Source organism: Gouania willdenowi, chromosome 19 (assembly GCF_900634775.1).
Source record: "Gouania willdenowi chromosome 19, fGouWil2.1, whole genome shotgun sequence".
Taxonomy (NCBI): Eukaryota; Metazoa; Chordata; class Actinopteri; order Blenniiformes; family Gobiesocidae; genus Gouania; species Gouania willdenowi.
The window spans coordinates 19,848,248-19,863,561 of record NC_041062.1 but is presented as its reverse complement, the minus strand read 5'-3'; the positions used below and the strand labels follow the sequence as shown (position 1 = coordinate 19,863,561).

Sequence of the window (15,314 nt, the reverse complement as noted above, 5' to 3'; positions counted from 1 at the left end):
ACTTAATATCTGTTGAGAAAGGAACTCATAATTGTGCTCCGTCCATTTAGATCTTCTATTTCACCTCAGTTTGTTGCTTTCGGTCATTATTTTCATCAAGTAAATATTTGTTGTGAGTACAGTCAGCATTAGACTTTTATTCTTACTGGTAATCTTAAAGGACTCAGTGCTGCTGTTTGCATAGGCTCTGCATTAGTTCTACTTTGACTTTAAAGTGTTCATAATACCTGCATGTTTGTGTGTTAGGGCTGCACGATTATGGCCAAAAAGATAACCACAATTATTTTGATTGAATTCTTTATCATGTTACAGAAAATCCTGTATTTCTTTTGTGCAACGTGCGTGCGTGCGCCTCTCTGTTTTTCCTGTCATTAAAGTGGACATACAGTGTTTTTATTGTGCTTTATTGGGAAACTTCAGGTGTCGTTAGGCCATAAGTTGTTTTTCAGTGAAATCTTTCAAATACTATTTAAAAGTGCAAAAAAAAAAAAAAAAAACTCAAATTAAAAGCTATGTATTGCCTTTAGGCAGTTATAAAGTATCGCAATACATGTTGTTTTTATTTCAAAATCACTCACTTGTGATGGCCATTTTGATCAGAATGCTCTTGCTAATACTCCTGATGATTTAGCCTAATATTATCACTAAAAAAAGATTAATCTTGTTGTGTTAGCCCACATGTGTCAAACTCAAGGCCCGGGGGCCGAATTTGGCCCTTTGGAGCATGCAATTGGGGCCCCAGGAGAAAGTAACAATCAGAAAACCATTGTGTAAATGACCAACTTATTCATATCTCAGCCCCTCCAAAAACACAAATTCAATGAAACGCCACAAAATTTTTAGCACTCACAGTTGGTGCTTATATCACGTGATGGTACAAACTTTTAATCTCAAATTGTTGAAGGAACTCTCAATTTTTTCAAAAATGTCCCTAAATTAAATATAAATTAGTCACAAAATTAAGGAAACTTAAAGTGAAGCTCGTCCAGAAACTGACCTCTGTCAGTTGTTGCTTGGATATCGTCAGTGCCTTACAGCTTTACATATCATTTATTCGTAGAAGTGCAAACTAGAGCCCAATGATGTTGAAAGTACATGTTTTATCCAACTATAATGTTTGGCCTAGTTTGGATCAACGTGGTCTGTATTTGGCTCAGGAACTAAAATGAGTTTGACTTGTTTATCTATATTTTAGAGAGTCTTAGTAAACCTAGAAAGTATCTGTTATGGCTTAATGTTTGACGTGAAAACCAAAACATCAATTTGGCATGTGTCATTGTAAATGTTTAAAGGCAGAGTAACTTATTTTAAACATTTTACTTTTCACATCTTCTACCTCCAGGAAAGAGCGTCCCATCTCAGTCGGCCTATTCCAACTGCCTGGGAGTGACGGCACAACCCATAATGTCCAGAGGGAACACAGTGACCTCCCAGCAGAACCTTGGGGATTCACTAACCTCAGCCATCCACGGTCCAACACCAGCCTTAAGGTATTACTAATGTCGGGCCACACAAATAATCACATTTTAATTGTGATCACGATTTTGGTTGCCACGATGAAATAAATCTGATCGTCTGCAATATTTACATTTAAAATATGGGCTTTTTGTATAATTCTTATTTAAAGCTTCATTTTTCACTATAACCTGTACACATATCAGGGTTTACCCCAGAAAACTTGCTAAGCCTGGTGGTAAAGAAGCCCACCGGCAGCCCACCGTGTTTTTGTAAAAAAAAAAAAAAAGGTAAAAGTTGAGAGGAATTTTGAAATTCTGACTATTGTGTGTTATTATAATCTATTTATTAACTATACTTAAATGTAGAGTCTCACAACAAGGCACAATCTTGAAATACGGTTTTAAAAAATACAGTTAAAATAAATATTATCAATTGATTTTCACTTAAGTTAAATCTAGTGAATCTTAAAACAAGCCATTGCTGGTCATGTTTAAAAGTTTAAAGAAATTACATAAATAAACATGGCCAAGGGGTAAAACCAGGAAACTCAGAAGCTTTAGTGATTGACAAGCCTACAACATGAAAAACGTGAAAGCTATTAGTTATTTTCAACATAGATATTCAATTTTGGTCAGTGTACTGTATTTACATTATTTATTGGTTACTTTAGCTTGCTGCCATCTCAATACTAGTGGGATGGTATAGAGTCTAGGGCTGCAACTAATGACTATTTTAATAGTAGACTAGTCATCGATTATTGAAACGATTAATCGACTAATCGGATGAGAAATCATACAATTATTTGCTTTATGTTGCTACAATCTTTTAAATTTGGCTTGGGGAAAATTACGACAAATAAACACAATAAATACATACAGCTCTGAGCAAAGATATATAGAAGGTGAGATGATCCACTCCTCATGGGTAACCCTGCATATTGTTTGTTAAAAGTAGTGTAATAAAAACACAGATTTTTTTTTTCCCTTGACATGCGAAATAATTTTGATTATAATCGTGATCACAATATTGATCAAAAATAATCATGATTATCATATTGGCCATAATGGTGCAGCCCTATACTAATGCTCCATTAAAATCAACATCATTTAAAATGATGAGTACAACGTCACCAAGCTCCCTACAGATTAGTGTTTCATCATCATTAGTTCACTTGAAAGGCAGTGGAAACAAAATGGAACGAGCCAATGTCAGCTAACACACACATGCATTGTCAGATGGAACATGTGTGTGTGTGTGTGTCCTGAATGTTTAGCAACTTGTAGCTTTGAGCAGAAGTTAGTCAGTACTAAAGCCAGAAGAGGAAGTCTGTCGGTGCTAGTCTTTTATTTGAGGTTGAATCCTCAAAGAAAAGGGAGACAGTTTCTTTGATGGTTGCTGTTGGAAACCATGCTACTCAAAGATCAGCTCCAAATACTAATGACCTCAGTATGCATATGTGGTTGTTACACATAGAATGATGGTGATAGTTTGTGTGCATGCTCTAGTGAATGCCAGAGAACCCCACGAGTGAGCATGAGAAATTGAAATGTAATGAAAATAAAATGTAAATGTCTTACTTAAAGACAAGCAACGTGAAATGTACAGTAAATATACAAAGTGTTTTTTTTAAAAAAAAAGTGTTTCATATACCCATTTATGTTTATAATACAGCCTAGATTAGCAGGTTTCGCAGGATCAAAAAATGTCCCCATTTGCTTCATATGCATGTTTTAAAAGTCACAGCATTAGTTAGGCCTACCACATTCTAATCACCTACAGTGGGGCAAAAAAAGTATTTAGTCAGCCACCAATTGTGCAAGTTATCCCACTTAAAAAGATTAGAGAGGCCTGTAATTTTCATCATAGATATGCCTCAACTATGAGAGACAAAATACGAAAAAAAATCCAGAAAATCACATTGTAAGATTTTTAATGAATTTATTTGCAAATTGTGGTGGAAAATAAGCATTTGGTCAATAACAAAAGTTCATCTCAATACTTTGTAATGTACCCTTTGTTGGCAATGACGGAGGTCAAACATTTTCTGTAAGTCTTCACACACTGTTGCTGGTATTTTGGCTCATTCCTCCATGCAGATCTCTTCTAGAGCAGTGATGTTTTGGGGCTGTCGCTGGGCAACACTGACTCCCTCCAAAGATATTCTATAGAGTTGAGATCTGGAGACTGGCTCGGCCACTCCAGGACCTTGAAATGCTTCTTACAAAGTCACTCCTTCATTGCCCGAGCGGTGTGTTTGGAATCATTGTCGTGCTGAAAGACCCAGCCACGTTTCATCTTCAATGCCCTTGCTGATGGAAGGAGGTTTTCACTCAAAATATCACGATACCTAGCCCCGTTCATTCTTTCATTTACACAGATGAGTTGTCCTGGTCCCTTCGCAGAGAAACAGCCCCAAAGCATGATGTTACTACCACCATGCTTTACAGTAGGTATTTTGATCTATGGATGCAACTCGGCATTATTTCTCCTTCAAACTCGACGAGTTGAGTTTTTACCAAAAAGTTCTATTTTGGTTTCATCTGACCATATGACATTTGCCCAAACCTCTTCTGGATCATCCAAATGCTTTCTAGCAAACTTCAGACGGGCCTGGACATGTACTGGCTTAAGCAGGGGGATACCTCTGGCACTGCAGGATTTGAGTCCCTGGCGGCGTAGTGCGTTACTGATGGTAGCCTTTGTTGCTTCAGTCCCAGCTCTCTGCAGGTCATTCACTAGGTCCCCCCGTGTGGTTCAGGGACTTTTGTGATCATTTGACCCCACAGGGTGAGATCTTGCGTGGGGTCCCAGATTGTGGGAGATTATCAATGGTCTTGTATGTCTTCCATTTTCTAATAATTGCTCCCACAATTGATTTCTTCACACCAAGCTGCTTACCTATTGTAGATTCGGTCTTCCCAGCCTGGTGCAGGTCTACAATTTTGTTTCTGGTGTCCTTTGACAGCTCTTTGGTCTTGGCCATAGTGGAGTTTGGAGTGTGACTGTTTGAGGTTGTGGACAGGTGTCTTTCATACTGATGACAAGTTCAAACAGGTGCCATTAATACAGGTAACGAGTGGAGGATAGAGGAACCTCTTAAAGAAGAACTTGCAGGTCTGTGAGAGACAGAAATCTTGTTTGTTTGTAGGTGACCGTATACTTATTTTACTGAGGGATTTACCAATTAATTCATTAAAAATCCTACAATGGGATTTTTTTTCTCATTTTGTCTCTCAGTTGAGAAGATTGCAGGTCTTTCTCATCTTTATAAGTGGGAGTACTTGGTGGCTGACTAAATACTTTTTTGCCCCACTGTACGCATTTTAGATTTCTTGTATACCTCTTAAAATATAGGGAATACTGGAGCTTGGTTGGGGTGGTGGGACGTATCGTAGCAGACGCCAGAAAATGTCCCATATTTTCAAATCCAAAACTTGACAGGTATGGTTGGAGATATATATATATATATATATATATATATATATATATATATACACATACACATACACACACAGACCCTTTCCAAAACATTTGAATATCATGTATCATGTAATTTCCATAGTTAAACTTTCATAGATTATAGATTCAGGTCCCACAATTTAAACAATTTCAAGTATTTGTTTGTTTATTTTTACATAATTTGGGCTTCCAGCTCATAAAACCGAACAGAACTTTGCACCCCAAATCATGACTGACTGGATATTTCACACTGGACCTCAAGCAGCTTGTGTTCTGTTCCTCACTCGTCTATCTCCAAATCCTTGGACCTTGATTCCCGTATGAAAGACATGCTTTACTTACTCATCGGAAAAGAGGACCTTGGACCACTGGCAAGAGTCCAGTCCTCCTTCTCCTCTTTTTTTTTCTGCAAAAACTGAGAAGTAAATGGTGATTATGTGGGCCCTGAATCTATAATCTATGAAAGTTTAATTTTTTGAATGGAATTATAGAAATTAAACATATTTTCCATTATATACTATTTTTTGGAAAGGGTCTGTACTTAGATTCCTGTTATTTTGGGATTTTTTTATTTATTTTTTTTTTTTATGAATATTTATTTTTATGTTGGCATTGTCAACGTTCTCTTTTTGAAATGTTTTCCAAGGTGACAGACCGTGTGGGGATGATGATCATGATCATTCTGATGGATTGTTTTCTATCAGCACTATGTTATTTATGGCTGTTCTTCTGCTGGGGTTAGCAAATCAGCTGCCAGAGAATCTAGACATCACAATAGGGTCCTCAGAGTGGAAAAAAAACAAGGAATATATCAAGCAGATGAGCCTCTGAAACACCATGACTACAGCTCACGCTTTAGCATGCTAAGAGGAGAGCAGGTGCAATTACCCACTGGTCACATGGTTTAATTTAGTTTTTCTGTCTATAATATGTATTAAAATAATGCATTTGGATTAAATTACATGTTGTTATTGATGGCGTCCCCTGCAAGATACTGTATATTACAATCTTACCTTTAGGTCATAATAGTTTATAATATTTAAATACAGCGTAAGTTATTATTAAAGCACATTTTGTTCTGTTTTTTATTCATCCTGACTGACACTAGTTCTTCAATATCTGTCAAATGTACGACGGGGAAGCGACCTTGCTGAACATTGAGCATGAAAAATAAAATTTTTTTTTTTTTTTTTAATTTGTACTCAAAAAGCTTGATTATTATTGTTCTAAAATGTGACTTTATTGAGTTTTCAAGAACAGTGATCACAATTTTTTACCGTTTTTTTTCAATAAAGGTGACATTTTTCACCCATTTTGTTGATGTTTTGTTGCGATTGAGGGGGCTGGAAATTTTTCATCAACAAAAAGTTTTAAGTTTTAAGTTTGAAAACCACTTAAACCTCCTGCCTGGGTTTGTTTGCTGACATGGCAGCTCTACCTACTGTTAGAACAAGGAAAGGCAGCACCAATACATGTTTTTATGTTTATAATTGTATTTTTTAAAACTTTTTCTCCTTTGTAGTTTGGACACCCCAGCTCTGTGCTGTTCCATGCTTGCATGAACATTACAAGTGTATCCACTGAACTTTAAATCTAAATCTGGCTAGTACTTGCTGATTATTTTTTAAGCTTCATTTAATCAATATTTTCTGCTGTAGACAACAGCATTACTGAACACATGTCCTCTGTTTGAGCAGACGTTTTTCCAAATCATAGTGGAAGGTGATAGATCCCCTGAGATTAATCCCAAGCCAGTAGATGATCAGGATGAGGTACACCCCTTTATCTTGGTGAAAACCTAACATCTACCACACTAATGGTTTGTGCTCTGATCAGAAATGTGCTGTTAGTGTGTGAAAAGACGATGCATGATTGTCGTCCTATTTTGAATAACACTCAGCATCATTTTTATTGACATTATGAGATGAACATCAGTACTAACTGAATTGAAGTCGGGACTTAAATGCACTCGAGTGTGTTTTTTTTCTCCACCAGACAACTTTTGAGGTAGAAACACCTTGCACCCACTTGGGTGATGCATAGCCCTTGTTATTCTGTAATTAGGTAACAAAAAAAAAATAAAACTACACCTCTAAAATCATCATAAAATAGATGAAGTCATGATTGCAACTTAAATGTCCATTATTATGCTATTTTTCACCCATCTCCAATTGTTCTAAGAACCCCAACAACATAGTATTTTAGGTTTATTTTCCCAAACGCCTGTTTTCTGGAGTTTTAGATCTCATGCTGCGTTCACACCAAATGCGTCTTCTGCGGCACCGGAAGCACGAAACGTTTTGCAGGATTAAAAAATGTCCCCATTCGCTTGAGAGCGCGCTCTTGACGTGGGGATCTGCGTGTGTGTTTATCTCAGCAGCACCAGTAAATCATTAAAAGTCTTCCTTCTTCACCGGACTCATCTGACCACAGGGCTAATCCATTTAAGATGATAGTCCATTGTTTTGTCTGACCGCTGCGTCGCATAAACACATCAGATCATCCCATAAAGGCGGTACAAGGCATAACGGCTACTAAAGTGAAACGGTTCTGAGCGCTCTTCGGTTTATTTATATACTGAACGCAAAGATATTAACTGTCATAATAAGTGTAATATCAACCTGCCTTCGCTATGTTTGTTTTAGCTGTGAGATAATTTGAGGGGTCGGAGCTCACATTCTTATGTAGGGTAGGAGGAGCCAGGATTGTCAGGAGGAGGAGTTTCCCCCCCATGATGTAATATTTGGGCAAAAATCCAATTACAGTAACTCGTTTGGAGCTGACTTTTTACAAAATGTGGGATAACCAGGGGGAGAGGAAACCTAACTTTTTCAATGTTGGCCCTCTGAATGAGGCTAAAGGAATGTATTTCACTGTAGCAAAACCATTGTAAAGGGATTTTTTCATAATACTGCCCCTTTAAGCTATCAAATGCACATGCATTGTTTTGCATACATTGCAATGTACATTAAAGGATCCTCACTCCAAAGTACAAAGACAGCCCATGTAAGACTTTTCTCTTTGATATTTTCTTTTATGTATTATATATTTTCTTGGAGGAATGACAGGAGATTTTGAAGCTGCAGATGCAATAAAAATCACTTTAAACTCACGCTTGTGGAGGTCGACATATATGACAAACTGTGACGTAGTGATTATCCAGAAGTGTTCCAATCTCGTAACTCACACTGGTTTGATGGTGTTTAAAGTGTCGATGGTTGCCATGGCAGTGCAGACTTCCTGTTTTAAGTTGTCTTCCTTATTCAGCTGAAGGCGTGCGTCTGTATTAAAATGGATGGTAGTGGTACTACACCGCCATTTTCAAGTTCAAGGAACTGGATGAGACCTGATGAAGCACTAAAACCTCATATTGAAAAACCATTTCACCATAGATCTCTGCTCAGGTGATGCACAAAGTCTCGGCCTAGTAGCTGATTGAATTAAAACAAAGACAGAAACACACGTATCTTTAAACAAAGCACCGACCGACCGGGACAGATGGCACACATTTAGACAATAATTCTGTTCATAATACATATGAGCCTATTATTAATATTATTTTTATTTTTTTTATTTCCATGCATCTAACCAAATATGCCTTTTGATTATGCAAATTGTTGTAAATTAATTTCTGTTAAAAAAATAATGTAAAACTCCTCTTTGGTCTGATATTTGGAATGCACGTGTGTAAATATACTGATGCATAATGTTGATAACATTGTAGTTATTTAAGGAAAAACAAAAAAAACAAGTATCACTTTAACTGTGACAAAAAGGGCTTACTGGTAAATGTAAACTCACTAAAGGTACAAAGTGCTGGTATTTCCTAGCTCAGAGCTGCTTGTTTGGAGCTTTGGATTTTTGGTAAGGGTTATATTACAACATTAGTAAGGCGTTATCAAGTAATTTACTCTATATACAATAAAAAAAGGAACTTTTGATTGAGTTTCAATGCATTTCTTTTTTCTTAGTGACATACTTGTATGCCAGCTTTGATCTGCCGTTGTATGAAACTGCATGTTGTGCAATAATGTTCTTGCATTAGGCCACATCTGTTTGAGTTTAGTTTAACGTTACATTGACATGCATGTTTTCATGCTGAAAAAAGTCAATATAATGATTCATACATGATTTAAAATATTTTTTTTTTTCTCTTTACCTAAAGGATGAATTGGCAGGCCTAAACAATGGAAGCTCCAAGATCAGCAAGCAAGCTAAAAATGAAACTGCTGCATCCTCACAAGATGGCTTTACCTCACTAACAACAAATGTGGCTCCACACAAGTCTAGCAGTAACTGTCAGTCCACAGCCACGGTGTCGCCTCCTGATGGAGCGTCCTGTTCGCCCTCGACTGTTGTGCCTGATGTCCCCAAACAGTCTGGGGACGCGACACTGCATAACCGGAACACCTCACACGGTGCCAACAAGAACTCAGAGCTAAACAGTGTGACGCCAGAGAGCAGTAAGAACGTCTCAGTACAGGAATTACGTGAAGGTGAGAACTGACGGAGCACATTTTTACCAAATGTTTTCCTCTCCTGGGTTGACTTTTGTGTACTTGTGCATGTTCTCCTGCAAAATGACCAGGGTGTAGAGAGTACGAATATATCCTACTCAAGTAGAAGTACTGTTACTTGATTGAAATTGTACTCAGCTACAATAACAAGTAAGTCGAGTTATTTTTTTATTGTCAATATATGGTGGAGACAACTGAGGGCGGGGACAAAAACATCCAAAACTTATCGGAGTGCTTATATCGGAGATTTTAGATGCAGTCTGATAAAATCCAATATTTGTTTTCTGGCTGATATCAATATCGAATCGGGACACACCTAGTAATTTTATATTCTGATGTGATACTATTTTCTTATGTATACGTCTAAGTTCTTAGATTTAGGACATTTAGGAAAAGGTTGTGAGTTATAATGATAACCATCCTGGCGGGGGATGTTGATGACTGTCTTCTTGATGGTAATAAATCGTTGCCACGGTTCCCTTGCATACAGTAAACATCTCATGTATAAACTTAAAAAAAAAGGAAGAGACCAATTCGTGCACAATTGGAACTTCAATTTTCCACAAAGGCATCTGTATAAAATAAATGTTATGTCAAAATGTACAATATAAGGTACATTTATGAACTCTAAAACTGAGAAAATAACCGGCATTCAATGGTGTTTCGGTGTGGTGCATTACGTTTAATCTGGTTGGTAATTACATTTTTTGGAGTTTCATAATGTCCTTTGATCATTTTAAACAAAAAATTAAAATGTACTCAGTAACAGTTGGATGCGGAAATGTAACAAACTGCTTCAATTAAAACATATTTAAGTACAAGTAAAATTACTGATTTAGAAATATACTCAAAAAAGTACAAGTATCCATAAAAGCAACTCAATTATTGTAACGTGATACTTGTAATCAGTTACTTTCACCTCTGACAATGAATCTCTTAATTAACCATCGGTGTAAATGTACGTATCAGTAGTGAACAATAAACAATAATAGGCAATTGTATTAAGCTTTCTTAGGCAATGAAATGTGTCATTAGCAGGCTTTAGTTTGGGCTGCATTCAAATCTCTGAAAGTGCTTTTTTTTAAGGAAAGTGTTATTGTTTTATCGTTGTGGGACATTTGGTGCAGCATGTTTTATTCTGTTATCTGTGCTCAAATAAATGTTTGTTTTCCTTCCATTTGACACTAGATCTACTGGCTGATGAATGTGTGTTTCTTATGTTAAACTAAGCAGCATTGCTCACAAACTGTGTTTTCACAAGGTGGGAAAGAGGAGCAGGAGAAGTCTGAGGTGCAGGAAATCATTGAGTCCACTCCGGAACTAGACATGGACTTGGAAAGCTGCAGGGGAACAAGGTGATTGAACCACTCTTAAAGGTCCAGTATGATGCATTTTTTCACCCATCTCCATTTGTTCTAAGAACACCAACAACATAGTATATGAGTTTTTTCCCCAAACTCACCTGTTTTCTGGAGTTTTAGCCCTCTAAAAAGCCACTTTCAGAGCAATTCTCAAAATGGACTGATTCGCAGCCTACTTATGCATATTCATGAATGGGCGTGTCTGTAGACTCTGACTCCATACACAACAGCAATCACGAGCGATTATCTTTTGCTCTGCACACACTCTTTATACTATTGTTTTCAGCCAAAAAACTGCACATTACTGTAAATCACATGAATATTTAAGCAGCTATTGTGAGTTTGAGTCAAAAAAGTGCGTGTGCGTTGCTGCAGACCCAAAGCATTAGGAGTAGCAGCAGCTCCTCCTTTCCACACACAAACACAGCCAGAGTCTCTCCTTACCACTCTTTGTCATCCGTCACCGCATAAAAGTTGGAAGTCATCCATTTCCACAACGAGTCCGTTGTTAGCGCTGTGAGCCACGAATCTGTAAACATCCCCATCATTTCCTCCTTACACTACACTGGGTCTCGCTGCATAGGCTGGTGGTCCGTGGCTCCAAGCAGTGACTCCCAACACGATCAGCAGCAAAAAAAGTAGTGCAGTTTGGGCGTCCAGTAGTGTAGTTTGCATTTACATATATGGCAATAAAGTATAAAAAATATTCTGTTTTAAACTGCAGCGTTTGTTTTATCTGTAAGATAGTTGGAGAGGGAGGAGCTCACATTTTAGGAGGCAAGTATTATGTCCATGGTAGGAGGAGAGGATTGTCAGGAGGAGGACTTTCCGGTAGGTGACGTCACCTGCCGAGCAAAATCCAACTTGCCTGTTTTGAGCTGACTTTTTTACAAAATGTGGAATAGCAAGGGAGGAGGAAACACAACTTTTTCAATTTTGGCCCTCTGAATGCTGCCACCTCTAAACCTGGTTCCGCTGTAGATTTCTTCCTATAAAATAGAGGGAGCTTTTTCTTCCCACTGTCGCTAAATGCTTGTTCATGTGGATCTTGTTGAGTTCTTTTTCTTACTTTGGATTTTATAATTTGTTAAGCGCACTGAGATGACTTTGTTGTAATTTGCGCTATATAAATAAAGTTGAGTTGAATGAGGCTAAAAGGATTTATATTACTGTAGAAAAATCATTATAAAGTGATTTTTTTTCATCATACCTCCCCTTTAACTATTCTAACAGTTAACTGGATAGACTGAATAACACAGGAATGATGAGGAGTGGAGGCCGGCCAATTGCAAAACTTGATTGTAATAGCCAGATTTCACCCATAGAGGGCAGTCACTCTTACATTTTTACAACAAAATACACAGAATAGAAATACTTTGACTGAAAGGAATCAATCCACAACACTACTTCATGCCATCTTTTGTTTCAGCTGGAAAAAAACTTTAAAAAAAAAAAATTATGTTTCATGCGTTATACAAACTATTATTCCTCACCCGTCTTCCTGCAAACCCTTGGACCTTGATTCCAGAATGAAAGGCACACTTTACTATCATCAGAAAACAGGACCTTGGACCACTGGCCAACAGTCCAGTTCTTATTCTCCTTTTGTTGTGCAAAAACTGAGAAGTTAATGTTGATTTCTTCACAGTTTTCTAATTTTTTAAAATCCTGTTTTTGTGGGTTTTATGAGCTGGAAGCCCAAATTATGTAAAAATAAACAAATACTTGAAATTGTTGAAATTGTGGGCCCTGAATCTATAATCTATGAAAGTTTAACTCTTATGTAAATTAAACAACTTTTCTATGATATCCTAATTTTTTGGAAAGGGTCTGTATATGTATGTTTATATATATATATATATACATATACACACTTATAATCTCCCCCGACCTATTTTTAGGTCACATGATATAGATCTCAATGGAATTAACACTATTTTAATGTGATGTCCCACTGGATGTATTCCACATCAAACTGTACAAAATAATAAAACTGTTTCAACTTCAGCCATTAAAAAAGTGTCATATTAATTTTAAACATATCTAAAACAACAGCAGAGATAGATTTTTCCATATTGGCAGATATTACATCTTATGGGAATTATCAGCCAATAATACCAACCACTACTAGTTTTACCTGTTATGATTGGGATGTTGGAGAGTCCGACTGTAGTTGTACTCACGATCCTTTCCCCCTCCTTCTTGTTTCCACACAGTACGCCGACTAAAGGCGGCATAGAGAACTTGGCCTTTGACCGAAACACAGACTCTCTTTTTGAAGAGTTATCATCTGCTGGAAATGACCTGATTGGAGACATGGATGACGGAGCAGATCTGCTGGGTAAGAGCGGCTCCTCTAGTCCTACAGCCTCTAGTTATGGCTAGAGTTAAATTTAACCAATAATTTCCACTTTCCTCTGGTATTCTCTGAAATGTCTCTCTGCGACTTGGCTTTTGGACGTCCTTACAGATGAGTTCTCTGGTGTGTATTAGATCTCTGAGCATTTTGTTTACCTTTTGTTAGAACATTATTTCTGATAGATTTTCTTTAGTGAGTTTCATAAACTAAAATGGGATTGTCTCGTGTTTGGATGAGATCATTTCCTTAAAATGGCTCTCAAACAATCTTTCGATTTCCGTTGGCATGACTTTCAGAGTACAGCTTTCTAGGTAAGAGTTGGTGAATTTATTAGAATTGTAGCTGCTTATATTAACATCAGCAAATAAGAGTTTTAAATAAAAAATTTTAATCAAATGTTTATTGGTGTGTTCAGGTATGGGTCGGGAGGTTGAGCATCTCATCCAGGAGAACACGCAGCTGTTGGAAACCAAGTTAGTATTTCTCTAAAAATAGAGGGTCCCCACGGTCATGAAAGTCCTGGAAAAGTTATGGGATTTGTAAAACTGGTTTTCCAGTCTTGGAAAGTCATGGATTAATTTAACTGTTTTGGAAAAGTTTTGGAAATATAGCCTATTTTATTTTAGGCAGTTGCTATCTGTACGGTTGCTGAATAAATATACCGACATTCTATCTGTACGCAGCGCCACTATTTGGCCAGTTTAGGTCACGTGACAGGTCGGGCATTGGTCAGTTTAGGTCACATGACTGAGACTAAACCTAACCCTAAACCTAAAAATTTAAAAATGCTATGTGTGGTGCTAAATATACAGTTTAATAATATTTATTCAACAAGCTGCAACTCTCAGGTCTTTAGTCGGGACCATGTATACATGAGGGTTGGAGTCGAGTTAGAATTATGTTTTCGATTACCCATGTTCAATAACAATTAAATTCCGATTACAGTGACCAGCATTTTTTCCAATTATAATTAAATTACAATTATTTTTTTTATCCTCAGAAAGAGGAAATTGAATGAAATTGTTGACATTAAATCGTTCTTGCTCACACTGAATCATTCTGATCACTCATTTTGTCATGAGGCACACTGCCTCGTCATAGCAACGACGCAGAGAAAGAGAAAGAAAGAGAGAGAGAGCGTGCTGCAGCAGCAACGTGGATGAAGTAAAAGTCAAAGTAAAAGGATGAACAGCATGAAGTTGTTTTTGTAATGCGGCGAATAAAACAGTATGCTTTATGGCCCGGAAATTACAGTATCTAAACTCAATTACGATTCAATTACAATTACAGCAGCAGCAGATTTTTAAAATTACAATTATAATTACACCATAATTGTAATTAATTATCAATTTCATAATTACAATTATAATTACACCATAATTGTAATTAATTATCAATTTCATAATTACAATTATAATTGACCCCAACCCTGGTATATACATAAAGCTCATTTCTGTTTTTTCTGTAGTTGTTGTGAAACCTCTGCTGCCACTCTCTGGTTGTCATGAGCTTTGTCGTGCGTGCGCGTGTGTTCTTTCAGAAATGCATTGAATGTGGTGAAGAATGACCTGATAGGTCAGTTGGATGAGTTGTCATGTGAGAAGGAGGTGCTGCGAGGAGAGCTGGATGCTGTCATTCACACCAAAAACAAGCTGGAGGAGAAGAACAAAGAGCTGGAAGAGGAGCTGAAGAAGTGAGTCCACATCGTAACGACACGCAAATCAAAAGTCTTCCTTGTATTTATCATTTTCATTCTTTTGTTAGAGTTCGAGCAGAGCTGGAGGAATCCAAACAGACGACCAAGAATGGCAGTACAGACGATGTAAGTCACTGATTTAGCTTAGCTTCAGCTTTTGTGGCGTAATTATAATTGTAATTGTAATTTAAAAAATCTGTTCCTGTCATAATCGTAATGAAATGATAATTGAGTTTAGATAATTGACTTTGTATTTGTAATTGCCAAGAAAATTGCCAAGCTTTCCGACATTTTTTATTTAAAAAAAAAAAAACAAAAATGAAATCGACACAAAAAAGGCTCAGATGTCTAAACCAAAAATATTAAAACCTATATTTTCAATGATTAGGAAGCTTAACGAGGCAACCAATAGATAGGAAATGAATTAGATGATAGATATTAGTTTTAGTGTATTTTACAGCTGA

The 15,314-nt window shown here is 37.0% G+C and overlaps 1 protein-coding gene across 6 annotated transcripts in view; it reads left to right on the top strand.

Annotated features, from left to right (window-relative positions):
- The window catches only part of spag9b (sperm associated antigen 9b), a 62,579-nt gene that overhangs the window by 31,768 nt on the left and 15,497 nt on the right, over positions 1 to 15,314 (top strand). For 4 of the 6 annotated variants that reach the window (XM_028475660.1, XM_028475659.1, XM_028475664.1 and 1 more), the window contains 8 exons: positions 1,343 to 1,490; positions 6,615 to 6,689; positions 9,083 to 9,413; positions 10,696 to 10,789; positions 13,012 to 13,136; positions 13,570 to 13,627; positions 14,695 to 14,847; positions 14,919 to 14,976. In XM_028475660.1, coding sequence (XP_028331461.1) covers positions 1,343 to 1,490; positions 6,615 to 6,689; positions 9,083 to 9,413; positions 10,696 to 10,789; positions 13,012 to 13,136; positions 13,570 to 13,627; positions 14,695 to 14,847; positions 14,919 to 14,976 — 1,042 coding nt within the window. The remainder of the gene's footprint in view (positions 1 to 1,342; positions 1,491 to 6,614; positions 6,690 to 9,082; positions 9,414 to 10,695; positions 10,790 to 13,011; positions 13,137 to 13,569; positions 13,628 to 14,694; positions 14,848 to 14,918; positions 14,977 to 15,314) is intronic. The other 2 variants (XM_028475663.1, XM_028475661.1) reach the window with 1 other exon arrangement.